Source organism: Canis lupus, chromosome 30 (genome assembly GCF_011100685.1).
Source record: "Canis lupus familiaris isolate Mischka breed German Shepherd chromosome 30, alternate assembly UU_Cfam_GSD_1.0, whole genome shotgun sequence".
Classification (NCBI taxonomy): Eukaryota; Metazoa; Chordata; class Mammalia; order Carnivora; family Canidae; genus Canis; species Canis lupus.
Genome location: NC_049251.1, coordinates 35,160,585 through 35,185,473, shown reverse-complemented (window position 1 = coordinate 35,185,473; position 24,889 = coordinate 35,160,585). Strand labels below are relative to the sequence as shown.

The 24,889-nt window shown below is 37.0% G+C and overlaps 1 protein-coding gene across 7 annotated transcripts in view; it reads right to left on the bottom strand.

The window, feature by feature from the left end:
• Window positions 1-7,886: 7,886 nt before the first annotated feature.
• The window catches only part of LRRC49 (leucine rich repeat containing 49), a 158,963-nt gene continuing 141,960 nt past the window's right edge, over window positions 7,887-24,889 (bottom strand). For 6 of the 7 annotated variants that reach the window (XM_038580854.1, XM_038580855.1, XM_038580858.1 and 3 more), the window contains 3 exons: window positions 22,854-22,963; window positions 17,309-17,462; window positions 7,887-8,262 (listed from right to left, as the gene is read on the bottom strand). In XM_038580854.1, the coding sequence (XP_038436782.1) occupies window positions 8,059-8,262; window positions 17,309-17,462; window positions 22,854-22,963 (468 nt within the window). In that variant the 3' untranslated portion in view covers window positions 7,887-8,058. Of the gene's footprint in view, window positions 8,263-12,038; window positions 12,266-17,308; window positions 17,463-22,853; window positions 22,964-24,889 lie in introns of those variants that run through there. The other variant, XM_038580856.1, reaches the window with a different exon arrangement.

Sequence of the window (24,889 nt, the reverse complement as noted above, 5' to 3'; positions counted from 1 at the left end):
AATTAAAGCATAAAAAATCTCATTCAAATCTTAATGAAAAGCAAGCTAGTTTAGCTACATTAATATTGAACAAAATAGACTTTGAGGCAAAAAAATTTCTAGATATGAAAGAGAATTACCTCATAATTTCAAAAACATCATCTCACCAGTAAGATGTGTCAGTTTTTAATTTATATGCACCTAAAAGCATGCCCTTAAATGCATACAGCAAAAAGTAATAGAACACAAAGAGAAATAGACAAATCCACAATCTTACTGGTAGGTTTTGAATCTTCCAATAATTGATGCACCAAACTCAGGGAAAAAAAGAAAAAGATAGATGGTTTGAATAACATGCTTAAGAATTTTGACCTAAGATGATATATACAGATGTTATAGTCACCTTTCAGAAATAAGATGGAGCTTTAAGCCAAACTTTGGTTCAGATGTTAATACTGGTGACATCACATACATACTAACAGGACATGAAAAGGTGTATTACTCACATAATGGGGCTAAATACTTGGAAACTGATTGAAACAATTCTAAATAATCTCTGAGTCAAAGAATGAATCATATGGAAATTTAGAATATATTTCAAAGGATATGGTTCTTCTTTCAGAAAATAGAGGGGAACACTTTCCTATTGTTCTATGAGGCCAGCTTAATTTTAATACCAAACCTGAAAAAGATGCAACGGAAAAAATATTACAGACCAATATCCTTAATAAACATAGACACAAATACCTTTAAGCAAATACCAGTAAATAAAATCTAATATGTTAAAGAATATCATTCTATTATTCTAGTAATGCAAGGTAGGTTTAACATTAGGAATTGATCAATGTAATCAATGGCATTAATAGAATGAAGGAAAGGAGTCATATGATTATTTTAATGGATGTCGAACAATATTTGATAAAAGTCAATATTTATTCATGCTAAAGTGTTTCAGAAAACTAAGAATTAAGGGGAAATTACCTTAGCATAACAAAGGCTGTCTATGTAAACCCATAGTTAACCTTATAATGGTAAAATATTGAACACTTTTATTGTAAGATTAGGAACAATGACGAACACTCTTAGTCTTCATAGTCTTCACCTATGCAATAAATAAAGAAAAAGAAATAAAGGGTGTAAAGACGAGAAAGGAAGTTGTAACATTGTGTTTGTAGACTTACTGCTTTTTCATATGGAAAATCCTAAGGAATCCACAAAAGAAACTGCCAGGATTAATAGAACATAGAACATAGATATGAGGTCAATATAGTGTATTCTCATTATTCACTGTAGCTATATTCTATTAAGTAGTTGCGAACAATGAATTAGTGAATGCTGGACATTTTCCTAAAGAAACTAGAGGGTTAGATTCCTGTGAGACTCTTAACACATTTTTATCAATCAATCAATATGTAACCTTGTTTACATATGTTTTTTTTACAGACATCTCTTAAAATATATGTTATTGATTTATTAACATTGAACACATGGCCAACAGATTATAACTCGTGCCTGAACAAAGCTTGTCTAATACATGTATTTTCCCTATAAGGCACATCACAACTTTCTTGTGCTTAGGAACATGAGAAAGCAGTTCAGCCTATCCTGCGCGGGGGTTGGGTGGGGGTGGTGGTGGCACTTTTTAAACAAGTCATCCTCAAAAAACATAATAATGCAACGAAGGTGACACTCCATATACCACAAAAAGGGCACTTCGTTTACATTATGACAACTGAAAAAAGAATGTTGTCTTCCTTGACCTCAGCTGGAAACATGCTCATTTTGAGTGGCTCAAATTTTTCATCATTCTGATCATGTCTGTGAATGAACATGAAAGCACTTTGAGTATTGATTTTGGGTGGAATTACAAATAAATTTTGTAATTCATCAAGGAGATGAATTTGCAAATACAGAAATCTGCAAATAATAAGGATCAACTGTAAATAAATTATATTACTATATATTAGCAAAAAATTAGAAATGAAAATTTAAAATATCTTTAAGATATAAAAAATGAAATGCTTAGAAAGAAATTTCAGAATAAAATTTAAACTGAAACCCACAAAATTTTGCTGAAAAATGATCTAAATAAATGAAGAGATATCTCATATTTATGAATTGGAAGATTCAATATTATTAAGATGTCCACCTCCCCCAATTCATTTATTGATTCAATACAATCTCAATAATAATCCCTAAAGTCATTTTCTTTATAGAAATTGGCAAGTTGATTCTAAAATTTATATGGCGATGCAAAGGGCTAGAGTAGCCAAAAGAATTTTGGAAAGGCCAAAGTTTAAGGAGCTTTGTTACCTTATTTCAAGACTTTACAGAGCTATGGTAATCATGACAGTGTGGTGTTTATGTAAAAAAAGAAAAATGAAAAAGAATATAAGTTTAGAAAGAGACTCACATATATGTAGGTCAACTGATTCTCAAAAACAAATTGCCAAGACAATTCAATGGAAGAAAGTCATTCTTTGCCCCATATTGTGCTGGAACAACTGGGTTCTTGTACGGAAAAGAAAATGAAATTTGACCACTCCTTTACAGCATTCACAAGAGTTAATTCAAGAAGGGTCATATTTCTAAATGTAGTAGCTAAAACTATAAGGCTTCTAGAAAAAAGCAGAGAAGAATATCTTTGCAAATTTGGGGCAGGCAAACTATTTCGAAAGAACATTAAAAAGCACTTGCCAGGGCAGCCCAGGTGGCTCAGCGGTTTAGTGCCGCCTTCAGCCCAGCACCTGATCCTGGAGACCCGGGATCGAGTTTTGCATCGAGCTCCTTGCATGGAGCCTGCTTCTCTCTCTTCTGTGTGTGTGTGTGTGTGTGTGTGTGTGTGTGTCTCATGCATAAATAAATAAAATCTTAAAAAAAAAGCACTTGCCATAAAAAAAAAGTTGATAGGTCGAACTTTATCATGGTTCAAAACAAAAGTAATATATCTAGAACATATAAATAACTCATATAACTCAATAATAAAAATACAATTCAAATTCTCAAAATGGGTACCAGACTTAAACATTTACTTCATAAAAGAAATATAAATGACTAAAAACACACACAAATGTGAATGTGATCGACATCAGTAAACATAAAATAAAATAAAGATGACCCAGAAACCACACTAGAATAGCTAAAAATAAAAAAAAATAAGCTTCACAACAACAAATGTTAGCAAATACAAGGAGTTACTGAAACTCTCTGTGCATTGCTAGAGTGAGTATAAAATTATACCATTCTTTTATAAAAATGTATAGATGTTTCTTATAAAGTTGACCTTAAAAATGTTCGGGTACACTGAACAAAAAAAATGTGCATAAAAATGTCTTTATTCATAATAGCCCTATAGAATCAATAAACTCATTGTGGTATCTTCATACTATGCAAGAGAAAATAATCAATTACAGATACATAAAACAATATGGGCCATTCTCAAAAATACTATGTTGGGTAAAACCAGCCAAACACAAAAAAGTAAATACTGTATGGTTATATTTATAGAAGTTCTTGAGTAGACAAAATTAATCAATAGTGAAATAAATTAGGAAAAACAGCTGTTTGGGGCGAAGGGCAAGGGCTGACTAGGAGAATTTTTCTGAAATGATGAAAATGTTTTGTATCCTAATTGGGATGTTGATTATAGTTTCAAAATTAATCAAATTATACTCTTAAGTGCATTTCACTGTACATAAATTTCATCTTTTGAAAAGGCCCTTGAGCAATCTCTTCTGTACACAGTGCCACCATCAAGGACACACATCCTTCGCATAATATATCAGATGGCAAATGTGAAAATCTAATTGTCATGTGTATGTGGAACAACTGGAACTTGTATTCTCTTCTGTGGGAATGTCAACTGATACAAATCACTTCAGAGAGCAGTTTAACAATATTTAATACAATTGAATGTGTGCATATGACCCAGAAATTCCACTGGTAATTATGTACCACCCCAAACTCACATGTATATTCAAATCATATATATTCAAGTACATTCAAGGCAGCATGTAATAATTATAAGCTAGAAATCACTCAATACTCACCAATAGGAAAATGGATATGTAAATCCCTTATTGGCCAAACAACTGAATATATCAAACAGTAATTAAAAAAAAAAAGTAGGCTTATGTCTATCAGTTATGTTTCTGAGGAGCTCTACCCAGAAACAGAAAACTGAGTAGGGGAAGAAAGAAGGCACAGAAAAATACACACTGCATGATACCATTTCTATAAAATTTAAAAATATTTAAAAATCCACTCAACTCCCAATGCCTAAGTGCATAAATACAAATGGTGTGAAAGTATGAACGAATAATGAGCTTCAAGAACAGAATAGTGGTTACCTCTAGGAAAGGAATGAGGTACACAGGGGCTCCATCTTTATGTCCAATGTTTTATTTTTTAAATCTGAAGCAAACATGGAAAAATATTAATATCTGTTGTGCCTGGTGGTGGATACAGGGTATTTACTTGAGATACTACTACCCTACACGCACCTCTGCATGTTGAAATATGTCAAGATAAACAAAGAGAAGCCAACTCTCCAATTCAAGCTTAGAGAGACTGGTAGAGGGATGGGTAAATAGTTTCATTGTCCCCTGAAGAGAAACTGTAAACTATCCCATTGCCCAAGAAATATAGGAGCTTTGCAGCTTTGAGTATACTTTAGCTCAGTCATATATCCTTACCCTCTTTCCACAAAGGATTCAAGGTAGCTTGCAACAAAAGACACATACAATGAGCCGGAAAACACATAAACATAAGTAGAAAATCAGGATCAAAGATAACAAATATTCCATCGATACTGGTTAACCACAGTTGCTGTGATCAAGTTTCAAGCTTGGCTCTGGGCTTCTTGGCAATAGCACCCATTTCATCTCCAGCTGACCCAGAAAAGCGGGTTACAAAAACTAACCTTTGTTCTTCAAGGTTTAAACTTCATTTTTTCCCTGAGCAGTCTCTCTGTGCTCTATTTTGCATTTTGCCTTGCTGACTAGCCTGTTCTTTCATTTGTTCTTTTGTCCTTCTTTCCTGCCTCCCACCCTCTCTCCTTTTCTTCCTTTCTTTTCACTCTTTCATTTATTTTACTCAGATGCCAGATCTTTTAAGACTAACAGCGGCTGGGGTGCCTGGGTGGCTCAGTTGGTTAAGCTCAGGTCATGGTCCCAGGATCCTGGGATGGAGCCCCAACCTGGGCTCCCTGCTCAGAGGGGAGCTTGCTTCTCCCTCTCCCTCTGCCCCTCCCTCTGCTTGTGCTCTCAAATAAACAAATAAAATTAAAAAAAAAAAAAAAAAAGACTAGCAGCTACTATGAATACAGGTCCTATCTATTATTTATTGGTTGAAATACCCTTAGGTGAGATTTTCACCTCTCTGGCTTTAGTTTTCAAATGTTCAAATGGGGGTAACTCCCATTGGGAAATCAAATGAGACAAAGCATGTAAAGAGCTTATAATAATACAAGACAGTAATCAATCTTAGTTGTTGTTATTATTATTAATCAGTGGAGGAGAACGTGAATCCCAGTAGATTCCCTGCCCTGGTCAGGAATAGATCGGGAGCAGGGTAAGGCTTTGCTGTCGCATGTTCCAGGCCTTCAGTGGAGTGAAGCTTAGGAAGGGGGAGGCTGATACCAGCACGTCCTCAGACAGTAGCACAGCTAGGGAGCCTCAGATCCAATGGCAACCTTAGCAACCATCCTCAGAGCTAGTGGCATATTTAACCATTTAACTGCTGAAGCAGAACGTGGGGGACAGTGTCTCCCCAAATGGGGGATACTAGACATTTCTGATTTTGAAGCAACCATAATATTCTGTTTCTGCTTGAGATTCCTTTTGGAAAAAAAAGCAATCCCTCAGCGCATGCCGACCTAGAGAGTCTCAGACTGTGGGGTGTGCATCTCTTCTTTCCTACAGACCCTGGAAAACCTCAAGTAGAGAGGACACCTTGTTCCAGGAAATCACCACTAACAGCATAGGATCCTCAATGGATTCCAGACCCAGTAGACTCAGGTCCCCTTGTCCTTTCATCTGGGGATTATCTATACCTAGGAACTCAAGCAAGCAAAATGGGTTGGGGGGAAAGTTGAGCTTCAGGGGATAGGAATTATATGGGAGGACATAACCGTTGGGAGTTTGGGACCGGGCAAAATAAGGATTGAAGAAGCAGAAATCAATCGACTATAGTGTGGGCAGGCAAGAGAGAGCTCAGGTACAAAGGGATGAGAAACCAAATGACTAGAACTGGGGCATAAAAAGATTTGGTTTCAGGAATAAAACAGAAACCCTATTACTAGGTCTGGGTAGAGCCATCAGTGCCTGTAGGCTTGCTGCCAAGTCATTGAGTGCTGACCCAAGGTTCCTCGAATTCCCAGAATAAGTGGGGAGAGCCAAGAATGCCGTGAATATGCGGGTCAGAGGTCTTTAGCATCAGGGATGGGAGGGCTAGGGGAGAAGAGGCAGCATTCGGGAAGCTGGAGACAAGACTTACTAAACAGCCAGACCATTCACCTGCAGAGCCCCGAGTGGGCAAGTTCTCCACATCATGCCCAAGGCATCACAAGTTTTGTCCTTTTACTTGAAGCCCACGAATAAGACATCTTTGTCTCTCCTCTCAATGGGATCTCACTTCCATATCAAACAAGATAGAAACCCTGAGAAAAATCACCCTTTACCAGCCAGATGAGATGGCTCATCTGTTTTAATTTTGAAAGGCTGAAGGACCATCAAGAAACCGTAATAGTTCAGCCTGTCCAGGCGCACCAATTCTGTGGTTCAACGTGTTTCTAGAAGAATAGCTTCATTCACTGGTGTTCGCTGTGTGCCAGGCATGATGAATGCTTTCAATGCATGCTCTCATTGCTTCTCACAACACCACAGAAGGTAGGTGTGGCAGGTGGCAGGTGTGGTTCACATGGGTCACAAGCTAGTAAACTGGTAGCTTAAGCACCAAGATACATACAAACCCAGGACAGTATGATTTAAAAGGTCGCGTTCTGAAACACTGTTAACCATCTAAGCTTGAGCACTAAGCTCATTAGAACCGCACAGGAAGCTTACCTTCCAAGCATTTCTGTATGACTTTGTTGTCCTGAAACTGCCACTCTCACTGTCGCACCTCCTGGGGGTCCTGCTGCCCTAAGAGCTGCCAGGTAAAATCTGAGCAAACTGGAGGATTCCTATTTATTGACCTGTCACCAGCATGAACGAAGACAAACCCCCGCTTACGTCATATTTACCTGTTTGATCTTCGAACAGAATTGAAAAACTTAGAACCTTTCACCCACAAATCCCTAGTAGTTCTGAGGTACAGGTACACCTGAAAAAAGAACCTTTTCAGAGAAGATTTGCTGATTTATAACTGCATTTCACACTCACTTGGGGGTCCCTTCAGACAAAGCATTTTCTTCCTGCTTCCACTGAACTCATTTCCATATTTTCTGCCCACACTGACCCCGCGAACCCTGTGGATGCATCCCTGGAAGAATGAAACCTCTTCCTATGTATGTGAAAGAAGGGCTCCCACTCAGCTAAAGAGGAACATATAAGAAATATGACACTTCTGAGTGGATGAAGGAGGCAAACACTTTTTTTTTTTTACTAATTTATTAATAAGTTTATTCCTCACTCATAAAAAAGAATGTATTTTTGGCTTTGAAATCATGACATGAAATAAAAAGCAAATAACTGGAAATTATCAGGTGCAAGTAGGTAGAAGCAACTCATGCTAAAACATGAGCAAGCACTACGTGCTTTGGGCTACAGCAGGGGCGCCAGACGAAGCAAGAGCCGGAGACGCGGTGCAAGGCCCAGCTAGTTCTCAAGATCGCTTAGTCACCAAGGGTTGTTTGGTCAGCTTCCAGAGGAAGTCAATCCTCCCTTCTCTCTCTCTCTCTCTCTCTCTCTCTTTCCTTCCTTCCTTCCTACCCTTTAACTACAGGAATAGTGGGCAGTGGTGCTTTGATGCTAGGCTTTCTAGTTTGTAGGATAGTGTTGTTTCAACATGTTTAACCTACTTGTTTTTAACCTTCAAAAACACAAAACCACTAAAATCAACTGTAACTAAAAGCCATTTCTATTTTTGGTCAGTTATCTGCTGTAGGCAAAGCTTCATGTAGGAACTTTTATTGCGGATTTCTATGACTGCGTCCCTAACAAGCTCAATGAACATCTGCGGCCAAAGCTTCTGCAGAGCCTCATTTTTCATATTGATTTCCGTGGCTTCCTTCACAAGGTCCTCCATATACATCTTGCAGAATTTCTTTTTTTCCTTTATTTCCTGTTAAAAAAAAAGAGAGAAAATTTTGCATCAAATCATAATTAATCAAACAGTCAAAAGAATAATTAGCTGAACCAGAGTAACAGGAAATAATGTGTTCTGAGCCTCACCCTTCAGAGCAGGAGTACTTTCTAGAAACTCTTAACACAGAGCTCCGCTTGAGTAAAGACAGCAACAAGGAGCTCTCTACTTCTCAGTCCACTCCTACCTGTGTTAGCTCTGCTAGAAGGTATGTTTCTTTACTGGAATCACCTGGATCGTAACTACCATTTCTCTGTTGGTAGACTTTCTCCCTTCTCAGTTAAGGGAGTTTACCTCACACAAGACAGATGAATGCACAGATTCATGGCTTCTAGTGGTAAGTCTATCAGGGCACTGATACTGACAATCTTAATTGGTATAGGGCCAGTTAATATCCATATGCATACCTGAAACACCATACTCTGAATTCGGTCTATATTTTAGGAAATTGTGTAGTGGCACTGCACTTGATTCAGTAGCCTAGACCATTTGGACAAGGTTGGGGAAAAATGTACAAGGAGTAAGAGGAAATATACATAAGTCTGAGACCCAGAACTTGGCCTTGAGAGAAACGGTGCTCCTGCTCAACCTATGGGTCTGGAAGTCTGCAAATGAAAAATCTGGGTCTGAAACACAACAGGGGAATTTGGGGCCTAAAGCTATTCAGGCAGGCATTGGGCCTCAATTTCACCCTAGCAGCTGAAATGAAGCCATATGTTCAACATAAGAATTCAACATTTATTTTGGCTATTCATACTTGTGAGGAGTATTAAGGCATGATGATGGAAAGTGCCATAATATATACGGAAAAATTAATGGAATAGATCAGACAATCGGAATTAGAGGAAAGCAATTCACATCAGTGAAGGAGGAAATAAATAATAAATGTCAATGAGACAATACGTTTAATTTGGAAAAAAAAATATATTGAAACCTCCAACTCAAAATACCAAAATAATTTCAAGATGTATTGAAGAGTTAAAGTATCAACAGATATTGTCATAAAAGTATACTTACAAAGACTTGTAATAACAAGGGAAATACATTATAATGTTAAATGGAAAAAAATACAAAATAAAATTTTGATAGAGATTGGGTTACACACATGTATATAAATTTTACCCCAAAAGAAGAAACTATATCAAATACTGAACTCTGATTAATCATATGCATGCTGAATTACTTAGGCATGCTAATGTCTGCAATTACTTTGAAGTGAATTAAAAAATATAAGGTGGATTGATGATGAAGAGAGGACAGGTCAATGTATAGCTATGTAACAAAGCAAGGACACTATAGTACAGTATTAATAGCAGAATCTAGGTTTGAGTGTATGGGTATTTACTGTAAAATTCTTTTAACTTTGCTGTATGTTTGAAATTTTCATAAAAAAGTTAGGAAAGGTATAAAAATTATTGAAAGAAATTATATTGAAGTATCATTAAGATTGCCTTTGGGTTGTGAGGCCATGAGTGTTTTTTCTTCCCTTTTTTTATTTCTCTTCCCTTTCCACATTTTTACAATTTTTAAAGCAACTAAACATGTTTTAGATTCTTGACTAATTAACATAACTTAATGATGAGCCCCAATTGTCGCTAACTTTCCCTAACAAAGGCGTATTTTTTGGAAATTTTTTTATGACATATAAGATTTCTCTAAATAATCACTCACCATTCAGGGGTCAACATGCCGACCTGATTTAGATCATGTGCTAAAAACAACTGGTCATGAGTTGACCTCGTATAAAAATATGTACAGATTGTGATGAGCGATAAATAACAAATGGTTCCAGCTGGCTACTTCTCCGATGAACCTAACTTTCTTTAACTCTGAAATATGGCCTGGGACTTAGTCACCTGCACTAAGTTAGCTTGTTGATGAGAACAGCATTGAGCTGTTCCCTTTTAACACTCAGTAAATCTGGGTTACGCAGGGGCTACCAGGGAGAAAGACAAGTGTGAATCACCAGAGATTGATCAATAGCTGAAACAAGCAATATTTTACAATGTGCAATACATTTACACAAATAGAAGGCATACAGCATATTTAATGAACGACTCTTTTACACATTGCTGAGTTTCTTAAAACACAATTTGAGGTATGTATGTATGTATGTATGTATGTATGTATTTATTTATGGGGGAAAGGGCAAAGGGAGAGAGATCTTAAGCAGGCTCCATGCCCAGCCAAGCCCAATGAGGGGCTTCATCCCACAACCCCGAGATCGTGACCTGAGCTGATATCAACAGTCGGTCGCTTACCCAACTGAGCCACCCAGGCACCCCCAAATTTTGAGCTTTTTAAAAAAGAAAGTCCTAGCAGTAATACTAAAAAATTTTTACAGTAAGTTTAGTAATAACACAAATGTGAAGAATTTTTAAATGATGTATTTTGTTAAATAATTTATACATGATACAAATTAAACTTTTTGTAATTGGCATAGTGAAATTTTTGGTGCTTTAAAATTTCTTGCTATAGGCTCCTTCTATCACTTCTTTATAAACATGTTGCTACAGAATTGCATCTGCCATAATAACCCTTAATTCAGTAACTGTGTTTGAAAGCAGTTTTACTTCATCATTTCCTCTCTCCTCCAAGCCAATTACTCCCATCTCCATGAAGTATACTCTAAACTCATCAGGTATCTGCCAGGACGACTCACTCTGCCTGTCCAGAACGATCCTGTTAAAAGCACATTAGAGATACCTCTCTTGCCCTGACCCGTCAAGGAGTTATTGCTCTTTGAATAATGCTTTTTCCATTCTCAAATGCTTTCATATACGTATTTTTTTTCCTATCCCATGGTATCCCAGTGGGGTTCATAAAGCAAGTATTGTACAAGTTCAATCCTGATGAGATGAACTCTGCATAGAATTATTTATTTCATTAAACTAAAACTACTTTGTTGTCATGAAGATGGTTTGGAAAAAAAGCAGGCCAGAGATGAGATTTGTTGTGGAGCAAGTTTAGCTATAATGGTACTCGTACTGGGATAGAATTCACATCTCCATCTCGTAAATGGGAAACTAAGGTCAACACAAGTTGACTCACTGAGGATTACACATCATCTACTAAATCCTTACCCAGGGAAAACTCTAGTCTTTGAAGGACCTACAGACTAGCTGGAGAGACTAGTGTATGTATGTGTATGGCCTACACATACGAAATATTAAGTAAAAAATATTAAACAGTAACTAAGTGCTGAATGAGATGGTTAGACAGCAAATCTAATCAGTGTTCAGAGAAGAGAGCGCCTTTTGTGGTGAGGAAGACTTCAGAAAACGGCATGATATACCGTGAGAGTCCACAGTCAGTAATCAGCAGGTCTGAGTTCTAGAGGCAGCCCCGTCCGTAACTCACCATGCGATCCAGAGTAGTTCATCTGAGTCTCCAGTCTTCCTCATCTGTCTAAGAACGGGACTGGAATCACTAGTCCCTGTCAGCTCTCCAACTCTACATCCATCTTAGGTCTTTATAAAAATGAGTCAGGAGCATGGATGGGGCAGCTATCAAGCAACAGAATTATACATGTCGTATGTATAATTATACACATCATATTTTTAATGGGAAGGTCTGCTTAGCCTGATTTGTGAGGAACTCACTATAATTAAATTCCCTCAACAACTCAGGATACACCGGAGAGAGAGAGAGACTGACTAAGCACTCTATGCTGCCATGATCTAAATATTTTTCAATAGGTGAGGAGCAGGGTCTACATGTAGGAATGCTAGACTGTAAGTCAAGGGTGTGATTAAGGGACCAGGGCAAGGTCTTTCAGGTAGTAAGTGGTAGAATCAGTGGCTCACATCCCCGTCTCCTACCGGCCAAGTATTCTTTCCAAAATGATGTGGCTTCAGATTCCTTCTCCCTTTGACATTTCTCAAAATGGCAGTCAACATTCCCTGTCCTTACTTTCTGATTGCTTATTTTCTGCTCAAACCACTTCAACGGAGACTCTGCATCCACTCCACGGAAACTACTCCTTTGTTAAAAAAACAAAACAATGATCTTCTCAAATTTATGACATTTTTTTCTTCTAGTTTTGTACCCTTCAGGTGTTAGAAAATCAGTCTATTTAATCAAGGTCATAAAGATTTTCACCTACATTTTCAATGAAAACTTTAAAGTTTTGCTTTTCATACTTGGGTTTCCATTTGACCTGAAGTTCATTTTTGTTGCATGGTGTGAAGTAAGGGTTCAACATGCATTTCTCATTTGCATTTCTCATTTGATATGCAATTTCCTCAGGACCATTTATTAAATTGTCTTTACTATCTACAATACCTATCTATATCCCCATATATGTGGGATATATGTATTTCATATACATGGGATAGCTCTGGCTCTCTATTTTGTTCCCAGGCCTATTTATTTATTCCTTTGCTGCCTCAATTACTATAGTTTTACAATAATCCTTGATATCTGGTGAGGCGAGTTTTCCCCACTTTTACTCTTATGTATTTTAAGTTCTTTGCTCTATCAGATACCTTTTGGATCAACTGGTGACATTCTACAATATCCCTGTCCAGATTTTGATTAGGATTGCATTATATTTATGGATGGATTTAGGAAGAATCTTTCCCATGTAGAAAATTTCTGTCCTTGAACAGAAATTTAGTTTAGTTATCCTTCCATGTTTTTCAATAAAATTTCATAATATTCTCCATGGAGGGCTTATACATATTTTATTCCTCATTCCTACTGTATTTATTGTTATGGTATATGGTATATTACTTTAAGTTTATTTTTTAAATAGGTAACATAGCCTGTATTTGGTTGTTGGCCCCTTTTCTTACTGATTTCTAAAAGTTCTTTATCATTTAGGAAGATTAGTTGCAAATAATTTTTTTTCATTTCTTTTTTGTCTTTGCTTATTCTCCCCACTTAAAGGTTTTTTTCATGCCAATGCCACACATAAATTTTCTAGAGTTTCTTGAAGAACTTTTATATTTTTATTATAAACTTTAAAATCTCTGACCCATTTAGAATTTATGCTGATATAATATTTGAATCTAGCTTGTTTCCCTTAATTCCCTAATTATTCCTAAGTCATTTATTAGATAGTCCACATGACTTGAGATTATTCTTTATAATAAATTTTCTTTTGTATTTGAATTTATACTTGAATTTTCTATTCTGTCCCATTAGATTATCTTTTTATGACCATGCTATTTTAACTGATATGACTTTATTGTTTTTTTTTTTTAATTTATTTATTCATGAGAGACACACACAGAGAGAGAGGCAGAGACACAGGCAGAGGGAGAAGCAGGCTCCATGCAGGGAGCCTGACGTAGGACTCGATCCCAGGTCTCCAGGATCACGCCCTGGGCTGAAGGCAGTGCTAAACCACTGAGCCACCCGGGCTGCCCTGATATGACTTTATAACTTAACACCTAGTAGTATTCTCAATATTCTCAATATTAGTATTCTAATATTCTTTTTCAGAGTTTTTATGCTTTTCCCCACATGTACCATAGGATCAACTTGTCTTTAAAAACCTCAATGAAAATTTTTGGCATTTTTACTGAGATCATATTAAATTTTAAAATTAACTTAAGGAAAACTGACATTTTGCTTTAGATCCTTCTTATCCAAAACATGGTAAGGTTTTTCCATTTGTATAAATCTTTGTTGTGCTTCATTAATGTTTTAAATTCTTCACAGAAATCATGCATATTTATTAGTTAATTACTAGATATTTTAACTTTTTGTGTTGCTGCTGTCATCTGGGTCTTTTCTTCCTAGTTGTTATTTACTTACATCGAAGCTGTTGATTTCTCTTCATTAGTGAATTTTCTTACAGCTTTTTATAGTTTCTCAACTATCTTGGGATTTCCAGAGATTCAATACTATTGTATGCAAATAGTAAGTTCACTTCCTTTCTTTCAAGTTACCACTAATTTCTTTCTCTTGCCTCTTCGCATGGTCTGTATCGATGAATAATATGGCGAGATGGGACATCCTTGTCTTGAAGCTGACTTCAGTGATGCATTAGGGTTCTACTGTCGTGCAGCACATTACCTCAAACTCAGTGGCTTAAAACAACAGCTATCTATCATCTCACAGTTTCCATGCATCAGAAATCCAGGCACAGCCGAGCCCGGTGCTCTGCTCAGGACATCACAAAGCTGTAGTCTAGATGTTAGTCAGACTGTGTTCCTTTCTAAAGCTTGGGTCATCTTACAAACCCAGGTGCTATTGGTTGGCAGGACTCAGTTCCTTACAGTTGTAGAACTGAAGCCCCATTTTTCTTGCTGCTATCAGCTCCTAGGAGCTTCTTGCAGTTCTTGGCTATGTGACCCTCTCGCATGGTGGCCAGCAGTAGCTGGAATCCTCTTTTAAAGGACCTGCCTGATTAGGTCAAGCTTACGCAGGATAATCTCCCTTTCCATTAATTCAAAGTCAACTGATCAGAGACCTTAATTATATCAGCAAAATCCCTTTACCCTTGCCATATTCCATTGGTGAAAAGCAAGTCACACCTTTTACCTGCATTTACGAGGGGGATGATACAAGAGTGTGGATACCAGGGTGTGGGAATCATGGAGAGTATCTTACTCAAAATTCTACCTACCATTAATTAATGCTAATGTTTCTGGAGTTTCCTCATGAAGCATGATCCAATTTCTATTTATCCTATTTGCTGATTTAAAAAAATTTAGGATGGATGTTGAATTGTGTGAAATGGCTTTTCAATGTCTACAGAAATAACCACAGCTTCTCACCTTAGATCAATCTACTGATAGGAATCTTCCTTGTATTCCTAGAAGAAACTACACTTGGCTGTAATGTTTTTTTATTCATTTAATGTTCTGCTATAGTTTTGATACTTCCCCTCTTTTTTAAAAGGATTTTTGCATCACCAATATTGTTAGGTTTTGGGTCTGGCTTTTCTTTTTCTGTGCCAATCCTCGCAGGTTTTAGATTCAATGTTATACTGTCTGCCTTAAAAGAAAAACAGAGAAGTTTTCCTTCTTTTTCAATACTCTTGAACAATTTAAAAATCACTGGAATTGTCTGTCTTTAAAGAGTTGGTTGATTTCTCTATGAAATTGTTCTTGTCTTGCATGCAGTTCTTTGATATTTTTCTAAATGTCATTTATTGAAATTAGTATTAATTTTTGGCTCATGGAACCGAGTGCCTTCTAGAAGACAAGGACTTGTAATCTTGTCAGTTTGGCTTTCATTTTCCTGTTTTGACCACATCAGGAAGCTCCCACGGGCCAAAGATTATATTCAATTCTCTCACATAGCCATCTTACTATCCTTCTAGTCTCTTATCATACACTATCTCAATCTCTGTGCTTCTGAAGACTGAACTGCTCAAACTTCCTGGTTCTGTGATTGTCTATTTTATGCTTCTATGCCTTTTATTCATACTTTGCTATTTCTCAGAATTGTCCTTTTCCCTTTGCATATAGCTACATTTTATCATTTAAGACTGGAATCAGGAAGCTTCTTCTCTAGAAAGCCTCGCTTGATCTAGGTAAGATATCTTTCCTCTACTCTCTTGATATACTGATTTATACCCATCCCTGTATATGTCTATCTCCTCCATTAGGATGTGAAATCTGTGAGGATAAGGACAGTGACTTCTTATAGCTCCAATAGTGTGTGTGAGAGGTGCTTAACCATCATTTTTGAATGAGTGAAAGCATGAATGTGGTGGGCAGGGTGGGATTGGGGACTTCAAGGTATTAACTTTAAGTATTTAAAGAGTTTTCATGAGAAAGGGACTAATTGTCTTTTTTACAAAATACGGTTCTAGGATCATGAATTCAAAGTTATTAGGAGGCAGATTTCAGCCTCACATGGATAAGAATTTCTTCAGCAATGGAGCTGTTCAGATAAAAAGCAAAACCTCATGAAGCAGTCATCTTTTTTGGTCTAGAGGAATTTAAAGCAGAATCTGAACACCTTTTAGAATGCTATAAAAATATCAATGGCACTGAGTTTTCAAGCATTTATTTTTAAGCTGTAATCCTTAGAGCCCTATGGGTTCCGAAGAGATGCTTCAGGATTGAGGGTAAGATGAGGGGAAAGGAAAAGAGTAGATGATCCAATCAAATGAAGCTCTGAAGCCCCCCTTTTCCCTGGACAACAACAGCTGCTCTGCTGTTTTGACACACTGGCTTTTAGTTACAATATGGTTTGAATAAAGAGTCCCATGGCTGTTAAAAAACCATCTGAAAACCACTTGCCTGGCCATTTCTCTGCCATATAAATATGTGTGTGTGTATATATATATGTTATAATTATATATTACATATATAAAAGCTGTGTGAGTTCTATAAATATAACTTATGGTGCCCTGCACATTAAAGATGCTCAATCAGTGCTTCCTGCTCTCTGTCTTGCTTTTGCCCTCAGTCCCCTCAAAATCTCTTGCAGAAACTTCACATTCTATTGTTACTTTGAGGATTTGTTTCTTCAGCTTTCTTATGAGTTCCAACAACGCAGGCCCTTCATACTTTTCTTCTTTGTAGCTCCTATGTAGCTTCCTTGCAGCACCCTAACATTATATTCCTCAAACAAACCTCTGAACACAAGTAAGGATTAGTTCCAGCTTTTCTAGTGGAGACAGAAAAGGTTAAAATGATATCCTGCAATTAAGGATGCAGAAGTCAATGGGGTAGGAGAATGAAAAGCAGTGAATGAGAACACCAAGGATGCAACCTGACATGGGCCAGTGAAGTACTCACGGCAAGCCCGTATCTCTTGCCTTAATTCAGACAGATCAGAACCCTTGGTCCACTTTGGTCTAGATTTTTGGTAGAGATTTCTTTGGAATGCTCTTTTTTCCTACTGAAATAAAGATACTGGAACTATGGGCTCTACTTCTTCCTAACGCCACTGTGCCTACTGTCTCCAGCTGTACACAATGTAAGGCTGGCTAACTTTCCAGGACACAGACATGCTATCTCTGCCACTGATTAAAGGGGGGGAAGGTACAGCCGCCAAGACTGTACATTTGGTGGGAGATATCCAGGCACCAGATCCCAAAGACTGATGGTGGTTTTACCTCCAGCCTTTCGTTATAAAAGTCTCTTGTTGTATAATTTAGCGTAGCACGGTTTGTGTTTTCTCCTACAAGTCTTTTGCTGTCGCTGTTTTCTTCATTGACAAGCCCAGGTTTTTTCCCTTTGGTTTCTAGCAGATACCGGAATTGCTTCTTTCTGTAGAAAGACAGGAGATACAGAGAGTTACCAAAGGATTTATTAAAATGTGTCTATTTTTTGTTGACTTTCGAGGGAAGCATATGCTTTTTGGAATGTCTGTTTTATGAGGTTGAGTTATTTATTTGAACTCAGTTCAATATCCCAATCTTTCTACTAATTAAGCTTGTCAACCCAAATTCTTTTGTTTCATAACTACCAATCATCAACATAAACATGTCTCAACCATTTCTAAAGGGAACAAACTCTACCCCAAAGAAATCAATACAAAATTTAAATAATCACAGAACACAAAACAACCCAATTAAAGGTGAAGTAGGCCAAATTTTCTAAGTCATTATCTTTTGTAAAACATATATTACCTCTTATAAATCACACAAATAGTATGTAATTTCATTATGCAGCTCAGTAGTATTACTCATAGCTAGAAAATGGAATGGTATACTGGTTTAACTTTTAGGCAAAACCCAAATAAACAAAACCCCAAACCTCCAAGTGTTAGCATAATGGGGCAAAATCCTACTAGGAGGTAAATAATGAAACTGGAAACTTCATTTGATTATGAAAAACATAAATAGTGCTCAGAGCATCACTGGCACACCCATTAGCCTAGACAGAGAATTGCAACTCATCTCTCATGCAGGTTGATTTCTGTCCACCAGACATAGGGTGTCTCTAAGTGAAGGGGTATTACTACTTTACTGTAAACTGAACTACAGATTGGGAAGAGAAGAGGAATAGATCTTTTAAAACGAGACATAGACATGGCCAACATGCATATGAGAAAATGCTCTGCATCACTTGCCATCAGGGAAATACAAATCAAAACCACAATGAGATACCACCTCACACCAGTGAGAATGGGGAAAATTAACAAGGCAGGAAACAACAAATGTTGGAGAGGATGCGGAGAAAAGGGAACCCTCATACACTGTTGGTGGGAATGTGAACTGGTGCAGCCACTCTGGAAAACTGTGTGGAGGTTCCTCAAACAGTTAAAAATATACCTGCCCTACGACCCAGCAATTGCACTGTTGGGGATTTACCCCAAAGATACAAATGCAATGAAACGCCGGGACACCTGCACCCCGATGTTTATAGCAGCAATGGCCACGATAGCCAAACTGTGTGTGGAAGGAGCCTCGGTGTCCAACGAAAGATGAATGGATAAAGAAGATGTGGTTTATGTATACAATGGAATATTACTCAGCTATTAGAAATGACAAATACCCACCATTTGCTTCAACGTGGATGGAACTGGAGGGTATTATGCTGAGTGAAGTAAGTCAGTCGGAGAAGGACAAACATTATATGTTCTCATTCATTTGGGGAATATAAATAATAGTGAAAGGGAATATAAGAGAAGGGAGAAGAAATGTGTGGGAAATATCAGAAAGGGAGACAGAACGTAAAGACTGCTAACTCTGGGAAACGAACTAGGGGTGGTAGAAGGGGAGGAGGGAGGGGGGTGGGAGTGAATGGGTGACGGGCACTGGGGGTTATTCTGTATGTTAGTAAATTGAACACCAATAAAAAATAAATTAAAAAAAAAAACTTTTTTTCCCTTTTCCAATTTAAAAGCGTAAGAGCAATTTTAGAAATTTTAAGGAGCACACATTTTGAAAAGTATAAAGAAACAGATAAAAATCATTCATAAATCTATAGCTCATAAGTCTCTATAAATCTATAACACTGTTCACTTTCAATATATTTTTTTGCAGGCTCTTCCTATGAATTTTTGTAAAAAGTTAAGATCATACTAAACATTCAGTGTTGTATACCTGTTTCCATTCAATGCTATAAACATTTTCTATGTCATTAGAATGAAATGAATGAATAAAATTCAATTGTAATATTAATAAATTTACCTAATGAGGCCCTTGTTTTGGATATTTAGGTAGTATAATTTTCTCATTTTTATAAAGAAGAAGGTGAGTAACATATAGATCTTAACCTGCATTTTCTTGACTTTTTAATTACCAAAGCTATGCATTTATAAATTTTATATCACTTACATTAGTCTTTTCAAATAATCAATTTTTCACTAATTTTTTTTTAAGATTTATTTATTTGAGAGAGACAAAGAGAATGAGCAGGGGGGAGGGGTAGGACGTGGGGGAGGAGAATCTTTCAGCAGACTCCCTGCTGAGTGGAGCCCGATGTGGGGAGACATTTTTAAAAAATCAAATAGTTAAAAATTACACAAGGACATCTTTGAAATGTCTGCCCCATTTCTTATAAACTGCAATACGCTATAAAACTGCTCTATAACTTGCATTTTTATTTTCTAAGACATCTTAAAGACTGTTTCACATCAGAACCTCTATTTTTTGAGTTGCAAGTCATTGGTACTTTATTAGTGGAAATCTAGTGAGTTTTCATATTTTTGCTATTATAAACACTGGCTGCAGTGAAAATCCTTGTGCTCATGTAAAACACTATCTGAAAAAAATTCCGTTAAGTGAAATTACTCAGCCAAAGGGAACATAAATGTAACATTTGTTAGGTATTGCTAAGAATTGCCTCAACTTACGCCACCAGCTGTAAAAGAATTCTGTTTCAACATGCTGTATACCATCAAACTTGTAGTCTTTCCCCAACAAAGTTGTCTTATTGTTTTAAAATTTTCATGTCTATGACTTTGAGGTTAAACATCTTTTTTAAGTTTAAAGGCGTTGTATTTTGTTTTCTGGGAAACCAAGCTGCTTCTCCTGTTTCTTTGTTGTTTCTATGAACTGGGTAAATTTTTGGCTCATTATTTTCTAATTTTATGATATGATTAGAAAAAAGTGATCTGTTTGTTTTTTGGAAAACATGGAGACTTTCTTTGAATTTAATATATGTCCAATTTTCGCAAACATTTCACAGGTATTTGAACAGAATTTGTTTCTGAATTGGGAATAAGAGTCTGGAAATAAAATCATAAATACAATTATTTGATAAAGTGCATTAACTGTGTTATTCATATGCTTCATATTCTTTTTTATTTTGGTTTATTTGATCTACTGATCCATTAGATAAGTATCTATCATAACATGAATTTGTTAATGTATACTTGTACTTGTTGATAACTTTAGGAGCTTAGTTACATTAAGTTTCATGATTATCATCTTTTTTTGTAGATTATAGCTTTTGGTGTCATCAATTCTAGTATCACTAATATTAATATTCATAGATTTATTTGTTGCTGTTGTTGGCATTTCCCTGTTACATATTTTCATTCTATTATTTTCAAACTTTATATATTGTTTTCTTCAGGGTTATTTCTCAAATATAACATGTAACTCAATTTTTAATGCTATTGATGACTACTATCTATTAATAGGGGAATTTTATTCATTAATATTATTATAACTAGTGTTTATTTTTTTCTTCCCTTCCAGCTTTTTGTTGATTTTTCCTTTTAGTGGTTTGGAATCTATACATCTAGTCTTTCTTCCTAATGGCAGCCCTTAAAATTTTAATATACATAGTTAAACATGTATTTTTCCACCAACTTCTGGTGCTAATTAGTACCTATTATTACTCCTAAGGGGAAAAAAAACTTAGCAAATTTAACTTTCTTATCCTTAGGACTTTCTGGGATTTTTATTTTCAGGTGACTAAATTATTTTTCCTAATACGTTAATTTTTTTGATAACTATATTTTTTTTGATAACTATAATTTTTATTTATTTATTTCCACACCACTAGTTTTTTTTTTAATTCAATGCTTCCTATTTCTTGCATTCACTGTGCATTTTGTAGCATTCTCTCCTTTGGAACTTTTTTTCAAGTAATTCTACAGGTTTTTTTTTTTTATTTATTTTTTTATTTTTTATTTTTTATTTATGATAGAGAGAGAGAGAGAGAGAGAGAGGCAGAGACACAGGCAGAGGGAGAAGCAGGCTCCATGCACCGGGAGCCTGATGTGGGATTCGATCCCGGGTCTCCAGGATCGCGCCCTGGGCCAAAGGCAGGCGCCAAACCGCTGCGCCACCCAGGGATCCCTCTACAGGTTTTTTTAATGGGATTAGGATTTTCCCAATCAGATACACTTGGGTAAGACCTGAAACCAGAACTGAGCTCAGTGGAGAGTAGAGGTAGCACACAGTTACCCATTTTCTGGGTACAAATTCCATTAGGGAAACATGGTTCTGCAACCAAGTTCTGGGCACAGGAGTGGGGAATTTCCTGATCCTCAATGTAGTTAAAGTGCGGTTCCAAGTGGATCCTGAAGGTTGCAACTGAGACGATAGTCTCCTTATCAGCTAGCGCCCTGAGCAATAGTGGCAGTTTGCTTGGTGGGCTGGCTCTGTTTTACTAGTCTGGGAGTCCTCAGACTGCTTCCCCGCCCCTTCCAATGATTGTATAGACAACTTATTCTTTGTCTATCAGTCATTTTCTGCTAATTCTAGCCAGAATGAATTCTCTTATCTATAGCTGAATCATGACTGACATACCATCCTTGACCTTTCTCCTTCCATCCATGCACAATTTCTCAGTGTGTGTCAGGTATACGTCTTCTCGCTGTCTTAGTTCATGCCTTCAGAATCTCCCTCTTGGACTATCATGATGAGCCTCTTGGTTAGTCACCAGTTCTTCCATCTCTGTCTGCTTAAATAGCAGCCTTTCCAGAATATACATCTAATTGCATGATCATTGTACTTAATTACAAAGCACAAGTATTTATTTTTGCTTTGAATGGACTACAAAACTCTTTAAAAAAAATCAGATCAAAATCTATCTTCATTTCCTGTCACTATTTACAATTATCCCATGCTCCAATTATCCTAAACTTTTTACAATTCCTTGTACCTTTGCAGAACTCTTTCCCCTATACCCTGTACCTGAAAAACTCCTACTCATTCCTAAAGAGCTTGATAAAACGTTACCTCCTCTGTGAAGCTTTCCCTTATGTTCTTCCAAACAGCACTTGGTTTCTCTTATACTCCTATGGCCCTCTCTGAAATCTGAAACATTTACATTCTAACTGCTTACATATATCTTTAAATTATTACCTTATAAGCCACACAAGAGCAAGAATTTTGTCTTATTCATCTTTATACCCCAACACTTTGAAGAGGGCCAATCACAGACAAACAGGATTAATGTTTGTGGGATGCATAAATGGTAATTAAGAGATGTGTGAAATTGATTCCTTTTTCCTAGTACAACATTAATTCTTTTTTTTTTTTTTAAAGATTTTATTTATTTATTCATGAGAGACACAGAGAGAGAGGCAGAGACACAGGGAGAGGAAGAAGCAGGCTCCATGCAGGGAGCCTGATGTGGGACTTGATCCCGGGTCTCCAGGATCATGCCCTGGGCTGAAGGAGGCGCTAAACCGCTGAGCCACCAGAGCTGCCCTACAACATTAATTCTATAAAAATGATAAAAATTAAAGATTACCTAGCATCACCCAGAATTGAAATCAGACGGTACTGGGGTAGCTCGGAAGATGCGACGTGTGCTAGGATTCCAAAGAGCCTTTCAGCCATTATCATATCATTCTGCGTCACCTGAAGAGATACAACGGAGAGGGGACAAAATGACACTGTCTCTAGCTTGGCACAATTAGCGCAATTGCAAAGAAATTTGTAGCATGAATATTTTCTTTTAGTTCAGGAAAGTACCTCCTCCTGGGCTGTGAGAGGAGAGTTCTCACTGACATCACTTTCTTCCCTAACTTAATTGGAATGAAGATGTATAAATGTGGCTCATGGTGATAGAGGACAATAGAGTTGATAAGTTAGCTCTGTCTGAAAGCAGTGTTCCTTGAGAATTATACTTGAGGCAACTTAAATTCTGAATGAATTTTTTTTCAGAAATCCTATAGTTCTTGGAGTAAAATGATTTAGGGTGAAAATTCTCAAGTATCAATGGAATAGACTCATTTTAATAATATGTCAAAGGTAAAGCAAGGTATTGCTCATACTTTGCTTCTGTAAGAATAATTTTGTCCCTTTCTTAGAGATGGAACATTAGATAAACAAGGATACTCTTGTTCAGTCTAATATTATGTCCACCTTTCTCTCCACAAGGATTAACTTGCCAGGTGTAAGGATTAACTTAACAGGTATTCTCTGTGAGGGCTTATTCTTGTGTTAACCAAGAAAGTACTAAAAACTAAAAGTGGGGGGTGCCTGGGTGGCTCAGTCAGTTACGAGTCTGCCTTCAGCTCAGGTCAAGATCTCAGGGTTCTGGGAGATTAAGAGTGTGCCTTTGGCTCAGGTTAACATCCTGGGGTCCTGGGATTGAGCCCCCTGTCAGGATCCCTGCTCAGTGAGGAGTCTGCTTCTGCCTCTCTCACTGCCCCTCCCCCTTCCCACCCACACTTGTGTGCTCTCTCTCAAATTAAAAAAAATCTCTTAAAAAATTTTAAAAATAAAAGCTGAAAGTGGGACTTGGATTAATATCTGGGCACATTTTCTTTAATATAAAGTAAGGTTGCTTGTATTTTTTTTTTAAGATTTTATTTATTTATCCATGAGAGACACAGAGACAGAGAGAGAGGCAGAGACACAAGCAGAGGGAGAAGCAGGCTCCATGCAGGGAGCCCGACGCGGGACTCAATCCCGGGTCTCCAGGATCATACCCTGGGCCGAAGGCGGTGCTAAACCACTGAGCCACCCAGGCTGCTCCAGTTGCTTGTATTTTAAATACTATCTGTTTGTCTAAATAATTCAATGATTCCCAACCAAGGGCCATTTTGGCCCCTAGGGAACATTTGACGTCTGGAGACATTTTTGGTTATCACAACTAGCAGAGAGCTGCCACTAGAATCTAGTGGGTTGAAGCCAGGGATGCTGCCAAACATTCTATATTGCACAGGGCAGCTCCCACAACAAAGGATTACCTGGCCAAAATGTCACAGAGAACTATACCCAGGCTGAGAAACCTGGATATAGTTAAATTTTGGAACTTACCAAAATTCATTAATACTAGCTGTAAGATACTCCACAGTCATTTTTCAAAAAATAAACCCATAATTCACAAGCATCTTATATACATGACTCACTGAAGACTCACACTTTCCCTAAGACCTTCAGAGTTCACAGTTCTCAAATCTTTACTTTAGCTGACAACTAAGATTGTTTGGTCTAACATAGTCACCTAGTGGCCAGTGCAAGCCACTACTCCATCTTTTCTTGATCTCACAATTCAAATTTAATTCTACCTCAAGCAATATTACTCTCTCTCACATACAAAGAAAAGTAGGTACATAGGATAATATTACTATGCATTGCCAAGGTTGAGATAAGCAGCTTTATTTTGGCTGTTAATAAAGAGTCAAATATCCCTGGCACTGACATTTTAGAAACTTTAAATCAGAGTAAGTTATATTGGTTCTTTATAATTCTCTATTTTATGTAATTATATTGTACCATTCCTTCCTATTTCAAGGTTTTACAAAGATTGGTACACCTCTATTAGTGATCCATGTC